At 40.2% G+C, this 22,531-nt stretch overlaps 1 protein-coding gene across 4 annotated transcripts in view; it reads right to left on the reverse strand.

Moving 5' to 3' along the window:
- The window catches only part of KIDINS220 (kinase D interacting substrate 220), a 306,588-nt gene that overhangs the window by 218,746 nt on the left and 65,311 nt on the right, over window positions 1-22,531 (reverse strand). For all 4 annotated transcript variants that reach the window (XM_033937373.1, XM_033937372.1, XM_033937370.1 and 1 more), the window contains exons 5-6: window positions 15,149-15,247; window positions 674-775 (exon numbers count right to left, since the gene is read on the reverse strand). In XM_033937373.1, the coding sequence (XP_033793264.1) occupies window positions 674-775; window positions 15,149-15,247 (201 nt within the window). The remainder of the gene's footprint in view (window positions 1-673; window positions 776-15,148; window positions 15,248-22,531) is intronic.

Here is a 22,531-nt window from a genome sequence, read left to right on the forward strand (position 1 = left end):
TACAATGGTTCATGGGAGAACTATCCCATGGCCTTTCCCTTGTTTATGTTTGCACTCAAAGGATGTGTTTGTTAACTTTATTGGTTGATTGATACTTTAAATTTCACAATAGGATAATTTAAAAAAATCTCTTTAATATAGGCTACTTTTGAATAATATGTAAATAGTGTATTGAGTTAGCTGCTTCTTTAAATTTCATGACTTTAAACTTTTTGTCCCACTTTAGAAACAGAGAAAATGACAGCACATAAAGACTATATTGCCTAACCAGTCTACTCATCCATACCAGCTACCACCAGCGATTAGACAGGTTTAGCGAACAAATCAGGCTGAATATCATTTTAGCTGACTATAGTGGTCAAAAATAAATTGGATATTCAATGTCAGTAACTGGAAATGGCCTGGTACTGTACTGTATATCCAGGCTAAGCACAGATCGCAGGAGTCAGCTCGGCCACTACTACTACTACTACTATTTATCAGTTCTATAACGTTGAAAGGCGTACACAGTCTGAATATTGGCTTCTTTGTATGTTTTTGAACTGTGTTCAACACCTGTTTATGCCTGGGAGGACTGGTTCCTCTATTAGAGACCGAAACAAGAAGTGAAGGAGAGTCGCCCAAAGACATAACACCAGCTCAGGCTAATCACAGCTTATCTTGAAAAACCTACCTTATCAGAACAGTTGACTTTAGCTCCATGATGCAGTAGAAGACGGACAATATCCGAGTGACCGCGGCCTGCTGCCCAAATGATTGGGTATACACTGTATTGCTTGGGTCACAAAGGGAAAAAAAACTATCAAAAAACAGAACAATTTCCATCAAAGTTATAACAGTTAGACAAAATTAAATGCAAAGCTGCAGAATGAATTGCATTTAACCACTAGTTTATGGAAATCAGAATGAAACTGAAGCCAGACAGCAGGAGTGAAATGGGAAGTGGAAATGGGAAGATGAAATTATCTATGTAATCTTTACTTGTCATTATTCACATAAGGTTAGAACTGTAAGAAACCGCATGCATTAAAACTGTCTCTATCACATACTTTTGGGACAAGCCCCTAGTTCCTCACAACCAGGGCCAATGTTAGACATTGGACATAGTGTCCAAGGTAGAAATTAAGAAGAATGGGACCTCCAATACCCTCCCCCACCCTCATCACTACAACTACATGTAAAACAATTTTATATGGCTTCTTCACATACAAAACAAAGACAGACCCTCACTAAATACAAAATACGGGATCACAAATGAGAAATTATTGAACTGGTAGCCCCAATAAGTTAAATTCTGCAAGTACTGTAACACTGGAGAAATAAAACAAAATTGCATTTTCTTAAATATAAAGACAGTTTAAGAACATATAGTCATGTGAAAAAATAGGACACCCCGGAAATAATTAGTTCTTTCTTAATAAATATTCACATATCGATGTCAAATTTTTTTTTTTTTTTTTTAAATCTCTGGAAAAGAAAGTGATGTAATTGAAGGTAAACAAAAATTTTCCTTGATTTAAAAATTAAAAAAAAAAAAGATTTGACATCAATATGTGAACATTTCTTAAGAAAGAACTGAATATTTCATGGGGGTGTCCTAATTTTTTCACATGACTGTGTGTGATACACATATCCCAAAGCTAACATATTTCAATTAACAAATTCAAAAAAACACTTTTTTCTTCCTTTTTTATATGGACATTTTATTTTTTCATCATGTTGGTCCCAGTTTCTCTTTTCTGCTTTGACTGTCTTCTGCTAATTCTCTTTTAAGTGGTGGTTGTCCATTTATCTTTTCTCTTCTCTCCTGACTTGTTCCATTCCCTAATTACACTTGTCTCCAACATATTGACTTTTCTTTTTTTTTTTTTAATATCTTTATTCGTTTTTACATTATGCAAACAAGTGTACAATAATTCAAGTCATACTATACATTCTTCACTTGAAACTCTACATTCATTTTATATCATAAACTATCTCCCCTCCCTCCCTTTCCATATATTACCCCTCATAATGTCATAAAACCCATCCATCCCTTCTCCCCCCTACATATATTTAATGGGGATAAATATAATTATTTATTTATTATAATACTCAATTAATGGTCTCCACACCTCTTTAAATTTCTTATAATAACCTCTCTTGATTGCCAATGTTTTTTCCATTTCATACACCTGACAAACCGAACTCCACCAGAAACAATAATTCAATCCTCTATAGTCTTTCCAGTTATGTGTTATATGTTGGATGGCAACTCCTGTTAAAATCATTAACAGTTTGTTATTATTCGATGAAATTTGACTTTTGGCCCTCATAGACATTCCAAACAAAACTGTGTCATATGATAGGGCCACAGGATTCTCTAACATACAATTTATTTGACCCCAGATTAATTTCCAAAAATTATTAATAAAAGGACAATAAAATAATAAATGATCTAGAGTTCCAGCCTCAAGATGACAATGCCAACATCTATTAGACTTAGAGCAATCCAATTTTTGTAAGCGAACAGGGGTCCAGAGTGCTCTATGCAACAGAAAAAACCATGTTTGCCTCATAGACGCAGACATTGTACATCTTATCCTCCAAGACCAAATACGTGGCCATTGAGATGCATTAATTTGATGCTTAATCTCAATGCTCCAAATATCTCTAAGTACAGTCCTTGGTTTTTTATTTAAATATCCAGATAATGTTTTATACCACTGTGCGGCCTGGTGACCCATAAAATCTGCCTGGAAGCATAAGAATTCTAGAGTAAAATGAGTATTTAAAGACTTCCATTCAGGGAACCCTGCCTGAATAGCCTGCTTCAATTGCAACCACTTATAACTTTGTTTTTTATTAAGTCCAAATTTATGTTGCAATTGTGAAAACTCCAGCAGCTTACCATCATTAATAACATCATCTAAAGTACGTATTCCTGCTTCAATCCAATCCTTCCAGACAATCATAAAACCGCCTATTTGTATCTTGGAGTTCAGCCATATATTTTGACAAGTAGATTTTTGAATAGTAATAGGAGTTAAGTTGTTTACATACTTTAATGTTGTCCATGTGTCCATTAATATCCTATTGGTTTTCCTTATTCTAGGCATTTTAATGCTAAGCAGATGACGAAGCCTGATAGGAGACATGAGCTGCCACTCCAACCATAACCAATCTGGAAGCTTCTCCATGAGTTCTGGGAGGACCCAATACATACCTTGGCGCAATATATAGGATTGATGAAACCTATAAAAATTTGGAAAATTTACCCCTCCCTCCTCAATTGGTTTTTGTAAAGTCACTAGAGCAATTCTTACAGCTTTACCCAGCCAAATAAATTTACTAAGAATATTATTTAACTTTTTGTAAAAAGACCCCTGAAAAAAAACTGGTATCATTCCCATTTGATAACAAACCACAGGCAATATCATCATTTTGACAGTTTGAACTCTTCCCCACCAAGATAAATGTAAAGGATTCCATTGCTCACATAACTCTGTTACTTTTTGCAATAAACTTTTTTCATTCATTATAATTGTCTCATCAAGCGTGTTTTTTATCCATATACCTAAGTATTTTATTCCTTCTTCTTTCCAAATAAAAGGTAATGAGTCAAATAATCCTTTTGTGCAATGCACATTTAAAGGAAGAACTTCTGATTTAGTCCAATTTATTTTATATCCTGAAAACTTTCCAAATCTTTCAATCAAAACCAATAAATTTGGAATGGTTGTTTCCGGATTCCTCAAATGAAGTAATATATCATCCGCATATGCAGAAACTTTATATTCTTTATCTTTATGCGGTATACCCTGTATCTCCTCCTCTTGTTGAATAGCTAATAATAAGGGTTCAAGCACTATATCAAAAAGTAAAGGAGACAAAGGACATCCCTGTCTAACTCCCCTTTGCAATTTAAAACAATCAGAAAAATTATTATTGATATATAATCTAGCAACAGGAGAGCTATACAGAGTTTTAATCCTTTGTATAAATCCCGAACCAATACCAAACCACTCCATGGCCTGATACATAAATGTCCATTCCACACGATCAAAAGCTTTCTCTGCATCTAGAGACACAGAAAAAGCCGGATCTCCAATTTCTTTTGTTAAATATAACATTTGCAATGCCAATCTGGTGTTATTAGAAGAGTGTCTCTGAGCAACAAACCCTGTTTGATGCATACCAACTATGTGAGGAAGAGCTTTTGCCAAACGTGTAGCCAAAAGTTTGGCTAATAATTTACCATCTACATTTATCAATGAAATAGGCCTGTAATTTGAAACCAACATGGGATCTTTATTTGGCTTCGGCAAAACAATAGTTAATGATTCTGCCATAGTGCCTGATATACAACCTTTCTTTAGTTGATTCTGATATAAATTTAATAAATGAGGTAAAAGAGTATTTTGAAATGCTTTATAAAACTCTACCGTAAAACCATCACCACCTGGAGCGGTCCCTACTCTAAGAGATTTCAATGCTGTTTGTAATTCTTGTAAAGATATTGGATTTTCCAAACTTCTTTTTATATGATCAGGAATCTTCGGACCTTCAATATTATTTAAAAACACTATACCATCTTTTTCTTTATTTAAATAAGACTCAGAAGAATACAGGTTTTTATAATAATTTAAAAACTGTTTTAAAATAGGACCAATCTGAAAATGAGTTTCACCTTTTTCATCTTTTATTGCATTCAATTTCATCTTTCTTTTTTTCACTTTAAGATAATTAGCCAATAATCTTCCCGCCTTATTTGAACTACCATAATACAAAGCTTGCTGACACATAATATTTTTTTTAGCCAAATTAGAAGAAATCTCATTATATTTATATTTTGCTTTTAATAAAGTTTGCAACGTAGAATTCTCCCACTTATTAATCAATTTTAATTCTAAATCTTTTATTTCGTGTTCCAGTTCCGTAAATTGCTTATTTAATTGTTTTTTAGAATAAGCTGAAAATGATATAATTTGCCCTCTCATCGTTGCTTTAAAAGCATCCCATATTATTTCTGTAGATATTTCCTCTGTAATATTATTTTGAAAATATTCATCCATTTTTAATTGAAATTCTTCACAAAATTTTGGATATGCAAGCAATGCATTATTAAATCTCCATACAGGCCTACCATTATCCGGGTCATTAAAATTTAAAGAAATCCACACTCCTCCATGATCTGATAAAATTATTGGTTCTATAGAGGCTTGTGTAACATCTTGTATTAGCCCATCAGAAACAAGAATATAATCAATTCTAGAAAAAGATTTATGAACATGTGAATAAAACGAAAAATCTCGATCATTAAAATGAAGAATTCTCCATATATCTTTTAAATTGCAAGAATTTATAAAATTATCCAACCCTAAAGATTTTAAAATTTTACTAGGTTTTTTATCCAATAAAGGGTCCACAACAGCATTAAAATCTCCTGCTACTATCAAATTATTAGCAGCCAGTGGTAAAATTATTGGTTGTAGAGTTTTAAAATATTCAATTTGATTCGAATTAGGTACGTACACATTAAATAGCGCCACAGTATTATTGCCCATACTCATGTTCACATGCACCCATCTTCCTAATTTATCTGCTTTCACCATATTAAATCCTGCTGAACATTTTTTATTTATTAAAATTGCTACCCCAGCTTTTTTCCCCACCGCCGGTGCAAAAAAGCAATCTCTCACCCAATTACCAATTAGCTTTTTTGATTCATCTCCATTAAGGTGAGTCTCCTGTATGAAATAGACATCCGCATTTTGTTTTTTTAAATATAGCAATACTTTTTTCCTTTTTATCGGGTGGTTGAGACCATTAACATTTATTGAAAAAATTTTTAAAGTCATTATATCAAATCAAAACAATAATCAATAATATTCTTCACATCAATATTATAACCTCTTTTCCCCTTTTTAAAATTATTATTAGAACCCATCCCCTCCCCTATACCCCTTCCCATATTCTTAATCCCCTCCCCCTCCCATCCCTCCCTTAAATTACTTGCCAACTTTGAAACGCACACCTTGACTAGGCAATAGATAAACTCCTCACAAGCTATATTTATAATTTTAAAACCATTAGCCAGATCATTATCATATTAAAATGAATATCATTTTATCACACAAGACTTCTTTATCAAGGATTACCTCTTTTTTTTTTTTTTCCTTTCCTTTCCCCCATCTCTCATGAACCCTCCCTTCTCTACTCACTCATTTCCATTAAGATATTATTGAAATACATAAATAATCACACCAAATTTTAAAATTACATTCATCCAAACCACATCCATCTTTCATGTCAGATTACATCACATTCCCTCAAGTTAAATATCACTTTTAAATATTATTAAATATATAATGGAAATCTTTTTTCCTAACTTTTCCTATTCAAAAAGTCAATAAATTCCCCAAAACAACAATTTTTATCCCTTTAACATAACCCTCCTAACATTCCATACCCATTTCCACACTAGCATATTTGCTACCCTTTTAATTTCCACTCCATTCACAACATTCTCTTATATCATATGCTTTATATTATAACATCCAAACTTTCCTACATCCTTCGCTTTTACCAAAACTTCTAATTAAATTTTTTTTTTTTTTTTTTTTAATCTCCTCGTATATCCACCATTATTTATATTAAGTTCAGACCAATTTTTATCCCAAACAACAATATTATGACTCTTGTTGCATTAATAGATTTGCAATTTTAAAACTATAGTCCATACATAACAACAAATTTCCTTTTCTTGTAATAAGATGCTATATGTCTCATAAAGTCTCATTTCAAATCTCCTCTTGCTTGCAGATCCATATCAAATTCTATCCTCTCACACTACTGTTTATACATTCTCAGTCTCATCTTTTGATCCACCTTAAATCTCCTTTCCAATTGTTTTGCATAAAGATTTACAATGACCACAATTTCAAACTTGTGGTGCCAATCATAGATCCTTCACATTCTACATATACAAACCCTGTTCCTTTTTTTTTTTTTTTTTTTTGACCATCGTAGCTCTGTCATTTTTATTTTAAGGTCAGGCCAACTATATACCAGAACCATCTTCAAAAAATCCTCTGCTGCATTTAGAGAATTTCCATTACAATGTCTTATTCCATATATCATAGTTGACTTCCCCTTTTATGCAAATGAAAATTGTAAGGCTTACAAAGTCACAGTCTAACTCTCATCTTGCTTGCAGATCCATTCTATTTAATGTCCTCTTGCTTGTAGTTTATATCTTCTCAATACTATTTAGAACTTATTTCCTTCAATCTGTTTTGCACAATCCTCTATCGTTTCTCAGTCTGTCTGTCCAAACAGCAAGTCAGTACAATCCATCTTATTAACCTCTGTCCTTTAAAAGGTCTGTAATATTGCATCTCTTATACTCTTGCAGGCTACATTCCATTTGCCTCATGACAAGATAGAATGTGGAATGTATTTGAAATCCAACTGCAGCCATGCCTTCAGAATCCTATTAACTCTTTTTTTTTTCTTTTTTCTTCCTTTAACATAGAAATTTCCAAACAAAAATAAACATTTCAACCAAGAACACAAATACTTCCATCCAAGTCTCTATTAAGTAGCCATTGGTGATTCACACTGCTCCAAAAACTCCTTAAGTTTATCTGCAGTATCAAAATTCAAAGTTTTATTTTTATAAGTGACCCGCATAGTTGCCGGGTATATGAGCCCATATCTAGCTCCCAGACTTCTCAGCTGTGGTCTCAGGTCTAATAGCTGCTTTCTCTTTTGTGCCGTTGCTCTGGCAAAGTCAGGCACTATGTAAATCTTTGAATCCTGACACTTTAAGTTTTTATTATCTTTAGCTAATTTAATTATTTCAGCTACCTGTTGATATCTAAGTAGCTTAAAGATCAGTGGACGTGGTCCTTTTTGGCTGTTTGATAATCTCGTTGGGACCCTGTGTGCACGTTCTATTTCCAATGGAAACTTGTTTTGCATCGGGAGCACCTTGGGCAAAAAATTAATCAAAAATCCAATCGGATCCGACTTTTCAATTCCCTCTGGGACCCCAAGCACCCTTAAATTGCTCCTTCGTTCCCTATTGGACAAATCTTCCAGCTCCCTTTTAAGTGCTTCAATTTCCTTACTGTGTTCCATGTGCTTTATACTTTCCTCCTCACACTTTTCCACTCTTTTCTCAATTTGATCCACTTTCAATTCCATTGCTTGCAGTTTATTTGATAAACATACCACCTCTTCTTTCACTTCTTTTATATTTTTAGCGCATTCCAATACTATTTCCTTTACCGCCTGTATTTCCTTCATTATGTCTTTATTTTCTACATCCTCCGGCGGCAACGGAACTGACATCGGTGAAGCCGTATCAAGTTTCGATCGCTTCCCGCTTCCTGAGCTGCTCCCCGCCGCCAAATTTTTGTTTTGCTTTCCCGAAGCCATTATCCACCTCTACCTCACTTTTCAGAGTGAAATTTGAATTTTTTCTGGCTATGATCTCTGTCAAATAGCTTGTCTTCACAGAGCAACTCCACTACCCAGCCATTTAGTTCCGCTCCAAAGCCACGCCCCTGATATATATTGACTTTTCTACTTTTAGTTCTTTCCTCTTTCGCTTTTCTGCTCCTTTCTACTCAAATTTCACTATCTCACTATCGTTTTATTTTTTAGCTACTTATCAACTTTCTATCTCCTCTCATTCACTAACTCTTCCATTTCCCATCTCATTCCTTCCCCACCCCACCCCCGCCTATTCCCTTCCATCTGTCATCTGCTTGTGATTACCACATTTCTACCCTCTGAACTCACTATCTTTCTCTCATTAATCTCCTTGCCGCCCCCTCCCTAATCTGCCTCTTCCATTTGGTTTCATAATTTTCCAGCATCTCCTCTCCCTCCTTATATTCTTGCAGCTTAGCATCTCCTGTCCCTCTCCAAGCCCAATCCTGACATCTCCCTGTCCTTTCTTCTCCATCCCCCAGCATCTTTGTCCCATTTTTCTTCCCCCACTGCAGTCCAAAATCTTTTTCCTCTCCATAGTCTACCATCTATCCCTCTTTCCTGTCTTTCCCCTCCCCCTATGACCCAGCATCACTTTCGCTTTCTTGCTATCCCCCATTCCTTCCCTCATGTCCATCATCCCCTCTGTGTCCAGTCCTTCCCTGTGGCCATAGTCTCCTCCCCCCCATTCTTTCCCTCATGTTCAGCATACCTTGTGTCCTGTCCCTCCCTGTGTCTAGCATCTCTTATCCAGTATCCTCCTTTCTGTGTGCAATTTTCACCATTCTTTCCTTTCAGCTCTTCTCTATATCCTTTTTCTCACCCCACCCCCTCCAGGATCTCTTCTTTGTTTCCCTGCCATCTTCTATGCAGTTATTCCCGTTTCCTTCCTTTCTCTGAGTGTCAAAGTGGAATGTCCTGTTCTGAGGATATAAAGTAAATCTTTCACTCTGGGTCTCTCTCTTAAGGGAAGACTCTGACTTGAGCTCTAGGACAGGAAAAAAAAAACCTAAATAGGAGTAATGAGAAGTGTGTGTGTTAGGTACCTATCCACAGATACCCAACTATGTGGAAATGTAAAAATCAAAACAGAGCACTGCCCAACCAGTGTTTAATCCAGAGGTCCAGCAAAAAGTAGAGGAGATGAAAAGGAGTGATTCCAGCAGCTCAGAGAATGAGGTCTCCACAAAGGTCACTGAAAAATCAGGGAATCCAATATAAGTCCAAAAAGAACTTAAAAGGAAGGGAAGGAAAATGTCTCAAGAGTACACAGAAATATCAAACATGTGAGAATATGCTGACTGCTTGTCCTGGGATAAAGCACAGTTACTTATCGTAACAGGTGTTATCCAGGGACAGCAGGCAGATGTGGGTGACATCATCTACAGAGCCCCGCTACAGACATCTTTAAAAGTGCATCGCCACTTTAAGAACTTAAGAAAGTTCGCAAACTGCCCGCACCACGCATGCGCAGGTGCCTTCCCACCCTATGCTGCTCGAAGCTACTCAGTTCGATAAGCAATCTAAGAAGCCCAACAAGAGGAGGTGGGTGGATTGTGAGAATATCTGTCTGCTCTCCCAGGATAACACCTGTTATGGTAAGTAACTGTGCTTTATCCCAGGACAAGCAGGCAGCATATTCTCACATGTGGGACTCTCTAGCTTACTATAATGGGATGGAGGGAGAGTTGGCCATTAGGGAAATAAATTTTGCAATACTGCTTGGCCAAAGTGACCATCTCATCTGGAATAAGATTCCAGAAAGTAGTGTGATGTAAATGTATGAACTAAGGACCAAGTAGCACCTTTACAGATTTCATCAATAAAGAGTTGAGCGAAGGAAAGCAACTGAAGCTGCCATAGCTCTGACTTTGTGGGCTGTGACATGACTCTCCAGTGATTGCCCAGCCTGAGCATAACAGAAGGAGATACAAGAGGCCAACCATATGGAACTCGTTCTCTTGAATACAGGATGTACCAACTTGTTAGGATCAAAGTAGACAAAAAGTTGAGGAGATGTTCTATATGGTTGAGTTTTCTGCAAATAGTAAGCCAATGCTCATTTGCAGTCCAAAGTATGAAGAGCCATTTCCCCAAGGTGAGAATGAGGCTTAGGGGAAAACACTGGAAGTACAATAGATTGATTAAGATGGAATTCAGTCACGACTTTAGGAAGGAACTTTGGATGGGTGTGAAGCATCACTTTGTCATGGTGGAATACTGTGAAAGGGGGATCTACCACCAGTGCTTGAAGCTCACTGACTCGTCGAGCTGAAGTTAGGAAGATGAGAAAAACCACTTTCCAAGTAAGGTACTTGAGATGAGCCATAGACATTGGTTCAAAAGGAAGCTTCATCAAAGCAGCAAGGACCACATTAAGTTCCCAAACCACTGGAGGTGTTTTGAGAGGTGATTTGACATTGAAAAGTCCTTTCATGAATCTGGACACAAAATGATGAGCAGTGAGAGGTTTACTATCAACTGGTCTGTGAAAAGCATTGATAGCACTGAGATGAACTCTAATTGAAGTGATCTTGAGACCTGAATTGGATAAATGTAGAAGATATTCCAGTACTGAAGAAACAGAGGTGGATCATGATGATGAAGAGCACACCAGGTGGAAAACTGTGTCCATTTTTGCTGGTAGCACTGCTGCATAGACTGTTTTCTGGATGCTTCCAAGATTAATCTGACAGGCTGAGAAAGATGGTCAGCCAATGTTAGGCCAAGAGGTACTAAGCTGTCATGTGTAATGCTGAAATATTGGGATGCAGAAGAGATCTGTGATTCTGTGTGAGAAGAGAAGGGAAATTTGAAGAGGTATGGGTTCATTGATACTGAGTTGAAGTTGCAGGGACAACCAACATGGTATGGTTCAATCTCAGGAAAGGTTTCACTAAATCTACCACACTGACCAAGGTCCTCAAATTCAAGGACACAAATTTCAAAGAAATGGGAGACTTCGTTCACCAGGCGCTACAAGGCCAAGCAGAAACCGATAACGTGGAAGATATGTGGTCGACTTTGAAAGCAACCATACAAGAAGCAACAAACCGCTATGTTAAATCAGTAAGTAAACGGCGAAGGAACAATAAGCCACAGTGGTTTACTGCAGAGATCTCAGATCTCATCAAGGAGAAGAAAAAAGCATTCATCTCTTACAAACAATCGGGGAAGCAGGACTCTAGAGCAGACTACCTGACCAAATCAAAAGCCGTCAAAACAGCAGTCAGGGAGGCTAAATTCCACATGGAGGAGTCTCTAGCAAAGAACATCCAGAAGGGAGATAAATCCTTCTTCAGGTATATCAGTGACAGAAGAAAAAACTCAAGCGGGATTGTACGTCTTAGGAATCCAGACGGAGACTATGTGGAAAAGGATTCGGAAAAAGCCCAACTATTAAATGAATACTTCTGCTCAGTCTTCACCCGAGACGAGCCGGGGCTCGGCCCTCAGCTACAGACAAGGGTTGGCTCAGTTGACCCGTTTAGTAACTTTGAGTTTACGCCCAGCAGTGTCTACGGTGAGCTGTCAAAGCTCAAGGTTAACAAAGCAATGGGGCTGGACAACCTGCATCCCAGGGTGCTAAGGGAGCTGAGTGATATCTTGGCGGAGCCACTGTCCGCGCTCTTCAACCTCTCCCTTAGTACAGGCAGCGTCCCGTTGGACTGGAGGACGGCTAACGTCATTCCACTCCACAAGAAAGGCTCAAAGATGGAGACAGCAAACTACAGACCAGTGAGTCTAACATCGATAGTGAGCAAACTAATGGAAACTCTAATCAAACGCCAATTGGATAAGATCCTGGATGAGGAGAATCTACGGGATCCCCGACAACATGGATTTACTAAAGGGAGATCATGCCAATCCAACCTGATCAGCTTCTTTGATTGGGTGACGGGGAAGCTGGTTATTGGGGAGTCCCTGGACATCGTGTACCTGGACTTTAGCAAAGCATTCGATAGCGTACCACACCGCAGGTTGCTGAGCAAGATGAGTTCTATAGGATTAGGCGACACATTGACGCAATGGGTTGGAAACTGGCTTGGAGGTAGGCTTCAAAGGGTGGTGGTGAACGGCACCCCCTCTGAAATTATGGAGGTGATCAGTGGAGTGCCACAGGGCTCAGTCTTGGGCCCAATCCTATTCAACATCTTTATAAGAGACTTGGCAGAAGGGCTTCGAGGTAAAATAACATTATTCGCCGATGACGCCAAACTAAGTAATGTAGTGGGCAAATGCACAACAGACGAAGATTCAATGCCCGACAACATGATGCACGACCTACTCCTACTGGAGCGATGGTCTAGGACATGGCAACTCAACTTCAATGCCAAAAAATGCAAAGTTATGCACCTGGGCAGCCAAAATCCATGCAAGTCTTATACCCTTAATGGCGAGATCCTAGCAAAAACGGTAGCAGAACGAGACTTGGGGGTAATCGTCAGTGAAGACATGAAGTCTGCCAATCAAGTGGAACAGGCTTCGTCCAAGGCAAGACAAATCATGGGCTGCATACGAAGGGGTTTTGTCAGTCGTAAGGCGGAAGTCATTATGCCATTGTATAGATCCATGGTGAGGCCCCACCTGGAATACTGTGTGCAATTCTGGAGGCCGCATTATCACAAGGATGTGCTGAGACTGGAGTCGGTGCAGAGAATGGCCACCCGGATGGTCTCGGGACTCAAGGATCTTCCATACGAAGAACGGCTTGACAAATTGCAGCTATACTCGCTCGAGGAGCGCAGAGAGAGGGGAGACATGATCGAGACGTTCAAGTATCTTACGGGCCGCATCGAGGCGGAGGAAGATATCTTCTTTTTCAAGGGCCCCACGACAACAAGAGGGCATCCGTGGAAAATCAGGGGCGGGAAACTACGAGGTGACACCAGGAAATTCTTTTTCACTGAAAGAGTGGTTGATCGCTGGAATAGTCTTCCACTACAGGTGATGGAGGCCAGCAGCGTGCTTGATTTTAAGGCCAAATAGGATCGGCACATGGGATCTATTCACAGGGCAAAGGTAGGGGAGGGACATTAGGGTGGGCAGACTAGATGGGCCGTGGCCCTTATTTGCCGTCTATTTCTATGTTTCTATGTTTAACCAAGGTTGGCTGGGCCTCCGAGGAGCTATAAGAATCATGTGGTTGATACCTGCTTGAGCTTGACAAGCGTCTTGAGGATGAGGGGGATTGGAGGAAAGGCATAGAGAAACTTCCAAGTCCAATCCAGCAGAAAAGCATCCACTTCCAGATGGTGAGGAGTACTGCCGGAAGCAAAATTGGGGCAGCTTGTGATTGTGGGGGGATGCAAACAAGTCTATCTGAGGAGTCCTCCATTGAGAGAAGATGTGATGCATAACTGCATGTCCACTCATGTGGTTGAAGAAACCTGCTGAGTGTCTGCAAGAGAATTCTGTTCCCCTTGAATGTATATTGCTTCCACGTATACTGTATATTGCAAGCAATAGCCCAGGTCCAGATTTTCCGGGCCTCCCGACAAAGACAAAAAGACCCCATGCCTGTTTGTTTGTCTATGTAATACATCGTGATCTGATTGTCCATGCTGATAAGAACTGTGTTGGTCACAATGTGCTGAAAAGCTTTGAGAGCATTGACAAAGGCGTTCCTGGGTAGACCAGTGACCTTGCGTGCGAAGACCGGCCAGATGAACTCCCCAAGCATAAGTATTAATCCATGGTCAGCACTATCTGATGAGGAGGGGTGTGGAACAAAAATCCTCTGGACAGATTGGAAGAGTTCATCCACTACTGCAGCGACTGTCGAAGCGAAGGAGTGACTGCAATGTGTTGAGAGAGTGGGTCGGGTGCTTAAGACCACTGAGATGCGAGAGTCCATTGAGGTATCCTGAGATGAAGTCTCCCACACAGAGTAACATGCACTGTGGAGGCCATGTGACCCAGTAGAACCATCATTTGTCTGGCTGAGATTGAAGGCAGATAAGTCTGAGTGCAAAGCTGAATCAAATTGTTTTGTCTTTGCTGTGGTAGAAATGCTCCGAGATGAATGGTGTCGAGCAGAGCTCCTATGAATTGTAAAGTCTGAGATGGTTGAAATTGGGATTTGGGAAAATTGATTTTGAAACCCAACTGTTGAAGGAAGAGAATTGTCATGGAAGTTGCTTCTGTCACCCCTTGTGAGGTAGGGTCCTTGATCAGCCAGTTGTCCAGGTAAGGAAAAATTTGAAGGCCCTGAGACCGTAATGCTACTGCCACTACAACCAGGCACTTGGTGAAAACTCTGGGAGAAGATGCAAGGCCAAAGAGTAGTACTTTATATTGATAATGGTGATGAGCCACCTGAAAATGGAGAAATTGCCTGGAGGCTGGATGTATTGGAATTTGAGTGTAGGCTTCTTTCAGATCCAGAGAGCATAGACAGTCATTGTGATCTAAGAGGAAATATAAAGTTGCCAGGGATAACATCTGAAACTTTTCCTTCACTAGAAACTACCCCTTTATTGCTGTTTAATTTGAACTAATCTATGACATGACTTAGATCGAATATAGTGTAATTGGGGGAAATAGAGCAACTAGGACAAGGTCAGTTATAGTTAATGGAGATTCTAAGCTATTTTGGACATATTTGCACTGTAATTATTCATAGTTGATTAAAAAAAAAAAAAAATAATAATAATAAAAGCCTTACCAGGCCTGTGATGTTTGGATTTGCTCCTTTTGCAAGAAGCAGCTCGGCAACATCTGTTGAGCCCTTATACGATGCCCACATTAGGGCAGTCCATCCTCCCTGCAAAAAAATAAACAAACAAACAAAAAGATTAGAGCAAGATTAACAACTGATAAATGACTGATTTTACAATCTAAGAAGGAATTTTATTTTAAAATGTATAGAAGATTTGCATTAGCATCACATTTTGTTAGCTTATAATATTTGATTAGTATAGCCTTTTAAAACCAAAGATTGGTGGTGGTGATAAATGTTAAGACCTCTGCACCCAAAAAATTTCTCACACATTAGTTCATACATTATAAAGATAATAAAACGGAATGAGGAAAGGATAGGTGCTAACACTTGCCATCAGCTAGGCATGTAATCCAATCCAATCCAATCCTTAGTCCTATATACCAGGTCATTCCCCTGAGGGACTCGAACTGGTTAACAAAAGTTAACTCAAGGAAACAATAAGAAACAGTAATTGGGCAGGAGAAATTCAACTATTGCCATCATTCAGTTATCAAATTTCTTAAACAGATACGTTTTCAGAGTTTTTCTAAAGAATGTCAACGAAGAAAGAATTCTAATATCTGAAGGAAGATCATTCCAGATTTTCACCATAGTAAATGCCATAGAATGTGAAAACCTACCTAAAGTTTGAATCCCTCTAATAGAAGGAAATATTAGTTTAAATTTAAGCATACCCCTAGTGGAAAGGAGTCGATGAGATTTGCTCACCAAGAAACAAGTCAAAACTCAAACCCTACAAATAAAATTTCTCTTTCTTCTGAATACTTATCCAAAGAAAAAGAGATTATGTTCTTACCTTGATAATATCTTTTCCAGTAGATAGGTGTGTCATTCTGGACAAGTTGGTTATCTCCCCATGGCCGCAAGCCATATGCAGAAGGAATCCATACCAGATTTTTTTCTATGACCCTCCTATTTCACTGCAGTTAGTACCCAAGCATGCAAGAGCTCCATCAAAATTATGTGAAGGAAAAATGGGAAACTTCCTAAATAAATAAATAAATTGTTCTGCTTTAACACAACAACATATGAACAAGCAATGAACTATTAACTGCCAACAGAAGAATCAAAATAGTTCAGGTAATACCCCTGTAGGTGCTAAAAACATATTATACTGAATTCTTCATGGCCAAAAGGCTGACTGGCATCCAAGATACAGACTTGGAGAAGAAGAAACAGAATAAGACAGTAGGCAGGCACAGGAAGGACACACCTATCTACTGGAAAAGATATTATTAAGGTACGAACATAAATCTCTTTTTCCAGTGAAATAGGTGTGTCAATCTGGACAAGCAGGATGTACAAAAGCAGTCCCAGAAACTAGGACAGGCTGACTGCGTTGACCCTTAAAACTGAGGACCCACAGGCAGAGTCCTCCTGTGCCACAACATCCACTCTGTAAAATTTGGCAAACGTATTCAGAATGGATCAAGTTGCCACCCTACATACCTCCTCAGGGAACACTGACTGCCCTAGCTTCGGCCCATGACGAAGTTACCATCCTGGTTGAATGCACCTTGACAGAAACAGGAGACCGTTTCCAAGAAATAATATAGATTGACGGATCCATCCGGAAATCATGGCCTTGGAAGCTGGAGTGCCTCACTTAATTGAATAAGTCAGTACAAACAGATGGTCAGAGAACCTAAACTCATTGGTGACCTCCAAATACTGAAAATGGCTCCATACTCTGCTGAGAGTACCAGAGCTAGAAAGTTTTCCATGCCTTAGCATAGGCAAAGACTGTAGTTGACTTCTTAAACTTAAGGGTGGCAATGACCAAGTGGGACTACCCTTTATGTTCTAACGATTCACACTCAAGAGCAAAGTGATCCGGATCCTCCATGCAAACTGGACCCTGCGAAAGGAGGTCTGTATGGCAACGGCAACCAGAGGTCGTGGCCTGTTAGAAGATGCATTAGATCTGTGTACCATAGCTTGCGAGGCCAATATGGAGCCACCAGAATGACTCTTCCCCGATGAGCTGCAATCCTTTGAAGGATTAAGCCAGGGAGGAAAGACATACAAAATTAAGCCCTGAAGCCATGGCTGGACTACAGCATCTAGACTCGAATCTTCAACTGAAGAACCTGTCTGCTTTCTTGTTCTTCACCGTCACCATGAGGTCGAAACATGGACTACCCTAGCATTGAACAATGGCCTGAAACACTGCCGTCGACAGCATCCACTCACCTGGATCCAAGATATGTCTGCTGAGGAAGTCAGCTTGAACATTGTCCACTCCTATGAGATGTGCTGCCGATAGCACCTGGAGAGGATGCTCTGCCCAGTGGGAGAGCATGCGGGCCTCCAGACAGATACACACTTGGTGCCTTCCTGGCGATTGACATATGCCGCTGCTGAAGCATTGTCGGAGAAGAATGACCACTTGAACTTCTGCAATATCACCAGAGCCAACTGAATGGCACGAAGTTTAATACTGTTGATCGATCAATTCTTCTCAGAGGGCATCCAATGCCCCTGAATCGGACAATAGTTGCAATGAACTCTCCAGCTTAGGAGACTGGCCTCTGTCGATACTACCACCCAGGAAGCTATCCAAAGAGGCATGTTCTTGGAGAGGGACCGAGAACAGAGCCACCAATCCATGCTGGCCCGTCTCTCCAGTGTCCAGGGTAGACATTTCTATAACGCATCCATCTGTGAAGACAGCACGAAAGTAACGCATGTTGCGAAAATGCATGTGGGCTCTCACCCAAGGCACCACATCTATTGTGGCTGCCATGGACCCCAGGACTTGAAGATAGTCCCATGCTAACGGAGTTGACTGGGCCAGAAGACCAGAAATCTGAGAGCACAGCTTCTGTCTGCATGCCTCTAGAAGACCGGCAGACATGTCGAACAAGACTCCCAGGTACTCCAAAGATTGAGTTGGCGTCAAATTGCTCTTTCGGTAATTTACAATCCAACTGAGATCCTTAAATAAATGCAGAGCCGTGGGATTGTTCCCAGGTTCTAAAGCCAAAATTGGATCTAAAGTGCCAGCGTATGACCCTGGGACCCTGCCATGGGAATAGCATCTGTAGACAATAAGGGAACAATAAGATTGTAATCATCATTGGTGTCCCCTGCAAATAGGTCTCCCAGGACCTGAACAGCGGCAGACCGTGAAGCAGATGTGCTTTGGGAGACTATGCCTTGATGAGGCACGTCCGACGCATGGAGGGACTGTGCAGGAGGAGCACGGCTCTCCTGAAAGGTTTTCCATAATAAATTCTGAGAAGAAAGCCACACTAGGGAGTAAGGAATCACCCTGTGATGACTCAACTTTGCGTATCTTGGGCTGTGGGATGTCCGCGTCCTTTTGCGCAGAGCAGTCACCATTTCCAGGCCCTGAAAACAAAAAAGGCCGCCCTTTTGTCAGCTGAGCATGCAGAGGAAAGATTACGATGGCTGCTCCTGCCTCTCTGGTTCATGCAGCACAGCATGTGGCGCAAGGATGCTCATGAAGCGCAGAATTTGCGCAATCCTGGCATTAATCTGGGGTAAAAGAGCCCAAGGTCTCCATCCCAAACAGTTTTGAGGCAACAAATTAAGATTTGGAAGTGCAGGGTACTTTTGAAAAAAAGATCATTAAAAATCCAAGATGGCCACCATCAAGATTTTCACATCTAAAATCGCAAAAACACCCAGCGAATTTAGGATTCTTTTAGGAGGGGGGAATATGAAAAAACATGGAGGAACCCTCAAAAACCTTATTTTTAGACCCCACACCCCGATTCACCTCATAGGCTGCAACAGCCTTACTCGCTGTGACCTGTGCTGGCAATGTGCTACAACCTGCCTCAGCTCTTTACAGTAGCTAGAAAGAAGTAGAATCACTGCCACATGCTGAAAAATGCCTCTTCAATGCTGATCTTTGGGCTGCCAGACAGACAAGGTATCTGACCGCACCCCCACCCCTGCGGACTGACGGATGCATTACTAGAAGGGAGGCGGCAAAAAATGTAACTGGCACCCTGCAAGACATCGCTGAAACTCCTACTGATGCCTTACAACCTGTGCTCAAACCCCTGTTAAGCAGTAGATGAGGGATGGTAAGCAGGGACAGCCCCCAAGCTCCAAAATACTTGTGCAGGCTGGCTAACAGGTACCTCCAGGGATCAGTAAGTTACAATGTTACATTCAGCTTTCTAGCTGTAAATTGTTGAATGCTATAGCATATTACTTAGTAAGGAGATTGAATCTTGATCATTTGAGGTGTTTAAAAGTAGACTATATAAAAGTGCATTCTAATGGTCTAATAATGTGTCTAGCTTGGCCTAGTAACCTTTATTCTCTTCAGGTGGTCTCCTGGCTGCTCACTTGTAAGGAAAAAGAGATGGGCAGAGTCTTCAAACATTTTCTTTGCATTTAATTATTAATTATTGTGGCACAGGTATACTGGGATATATAATTCAAAGTAATGATCTGTTATCCCTCACTCAATGGTCCTGGTTCCCATGATAGAACATAAGAACATAAGAGTTGCCTCCGCTGAGGCAGACCATAGGTCCATCTTGCCCAGCGGTGCCCAGCGGTGTAAAGGCAAAGTAAGTCCCAGTTGTTCGCCTTTCGTGCTGTTTTTCCTTGTGGTTGGAGGCTCCTGGTGACCCTCTCGTGAGTTGCCAGTCCCCAAGCCTCGTCTCGGTCATCCTCTTCCTGTGGTGTGTCTGTTTCGTCTTCAGCTTGTTTCCCTGTTTTTGATTGTCCGTCTGGAATCCATTGTACTTTATTAGTCCTGTTTGCCGGTTTTGTTCGTGCCATAGACCCCTGCAATTTTCCCTTAGGTCCTTTTTCAAAAAGCTCCCACTCAGTCCTGAGCCCTCTTTTACAGTGTCCTTGCTCAGTATCTTTGGCCCTGGCACTTGGTTAGACTTCAGAGCTTACGACAGTGGACTCCCTGAGCAGGAGGCATTTATGTGTATGCTGGCATAGTTTCCTTGAATTAACTAAACACCTTCTTCAGTTACACTTTTCAGTTTGGCTAGAGCTCCTAACAGGATGCTATACAACTCTCTTAGAAAGAAATGCCCTACCAGAATGATGGATCCTGATTTATCCATCCATCTGGGCTGTTTGCTACCCTGGCAGCTTCTAATTCAGGGCCATTTTTCTCCCATAACTCCTTGCTCTTAAAGAAAGATTAGCTTAATCTTGCCCTGCTGTTCAGCAAACTTAGGGGCAGAGCTTTCTTTGACTTTACTATCCAAAAGCCTCCTTTCTAAAAGCAATATCTCTTTCTTTTCACTATTTCCTCAACACCTTTTAGTGTCTAGCTGCCACAGTTCCAGGAAAGAGCTGCATACTTCCTAACAGATGGAGTTGAGGGCCATTTCAGATCTGATTTTTATTAATTAATAATTATGGGAGTGGCTAAATAGAAGAAGCTTTTGAGGAAGCTCATTAGCAGTGCTTCTTCATCTCTACTCATGACCAGCATCAAAACCTCGCGGTGCTGATGAGGAATCATCAAATCCTTATAGAAATATAGAAACATGACAGCAGATAAAGACCAAATGGCCCATCTAGTCTGCCCATCCACAGTAACCAGGTTTTTTAAGGTTATGGACTTGATATACCACCTTTATGTGGGACCAAAACAGTTTAGTATAATATATGCAGGTACATTTTTATGTCCCTAGTGGGCTCACATTTTAAGTTTTGTACCAGGGGCAATGGAAGATTATTAATAACTTGCAAAACTGGGACCAGATGAGAAATATCCAGGGATAATGATAGAGCTTACAGTGGTTTCGGTAGGCCCTCTAAATGAAATGTTTAATAGATCTTTCAAGGCTGGAGAAGTACCACAGGATTGGAGAAAGGCTTACACGGTTCCTTTTCAGAAGCTGCAGACCAGTGAGCCTTACCACAGCAATGAGAAAGGTAACATAGTAGATGACAGCAGATAAAGACTCGAATGGTCCATCCAGTCTGCCCAACCTGATTCAATTTATATTTTTTAAATTTTTCTTCTTAGCTATCTTTGGCAAGAATCCAAAGCTCTACCCGGTACTGTGCTTGGGTTCCAAATGCCAAAATCTCCATCAAAACCTACTCCAGCCCATCTACACCCTCCCAGCTATTGAAGACCTTTCCAGCCCATCCTCCCCCAAACGGCCATATACAGACACAGACCGTGCAAGTCTGCCCAGTACTGGCCTTAGTTTAGTATTTAATATTATTTTCTGATTCTAGATCCTCTGTGTTCATCCCACACTTCTTTGATACAGTCACTGTTTTCCTCTCCACCACCTCTCTCGGGAGTGCATACCAGGCATCCACCACCCTCTCCGTAAAGTAGAATTTCCTAACATTACTCTTGAATCTACCACCCCTAACCTCAAATGATGTCCTCTGGTTTTACCATTTTCCTTTCTCTGGAAAAGATTTTGTTCTACGTTAATACCCTTCAAGTATTTGAACGTCTGAATCATATCCCTCCTGTCCCTACTCTCCTCTAGGGTATACATTCCAGTCTTCTGGCGCAAGCCTTCTATCATTTTCGTCGTGGAGACTGCTGAAGTAAAAGAAAGTCAACTTTCTACAATCTAATGAGTTACAAAATACGAGGCAAGATGTGTTTACCAAAGGCATATGTTAAACAAATATTTTTGATTTGTAACATAGCAGATGATGGCAGACAAAGACCTATATGGTCCATCTAGTCTGCCCAACAATATAAACTCATGGCATAAGGTATGATGTGATACCACATATGCATACCGGATCTTGATTTGTCCATGCTATTTTCAGGGCAGAGTCATAGAAGTCTTGTCATCAAAGCTCTACTCCAACCCTCCCAAATTTATCCAGCCATGATCAAACCATAGAACTCTGCCCAGCACAGACTTTGCTTCTCAATAACTGGTGTTATCATCTAATCACTGCTAAGTTTGTTTGGTTTCATGCCTTCCATAAAGGATTCCTATTTATTTATCCCACACATTGAACTCTTACCATTTTCATCTCCACCACTCTGTGGGACGGCATTCCAGCATCTACCACCCACTCCATGAAGTACTTCCTGACATTATTCCTGTTGCCCCCCCCCCTCCCCGCCTGCCATCTAAATTCATGTCCTCTAGTTCCATCCTCTGGAAAAGGTTTTCCCAAGTGACAAAAGAACTGGAGCATGTTCTGGATGTGATTTACTCAGATTTCAGCAAAGCCTTCAATACTATTCCTCACAGAAAGCTCATAAACAAAGCTGAGCAGCCCAAGGATGGGACTTAAGATGGTAAACTGGATCAGAAATTGGTCGACAGATAGTGGCCAATGGAACTCACTCAAAATAAAAAAATTGTGAGTAGCAGAGTGCCT

The sequence above is a fragment of the Geotrypetes seraphini genome, chromosome 3 (genome assembly GCF_902459505.1).
Source record: "Geotrypetes seraphini chromosome 3, aGeoSer1.1, whole genome shotgun sequence".
NCBI classification, from domain to species: domain Eukaryota; kingdom Metazoa; phylum Chordata; class Amphibia; order Gymnophiona; family Dermophiidae; genus Geotrypetes; species Geotrypetes seraphini.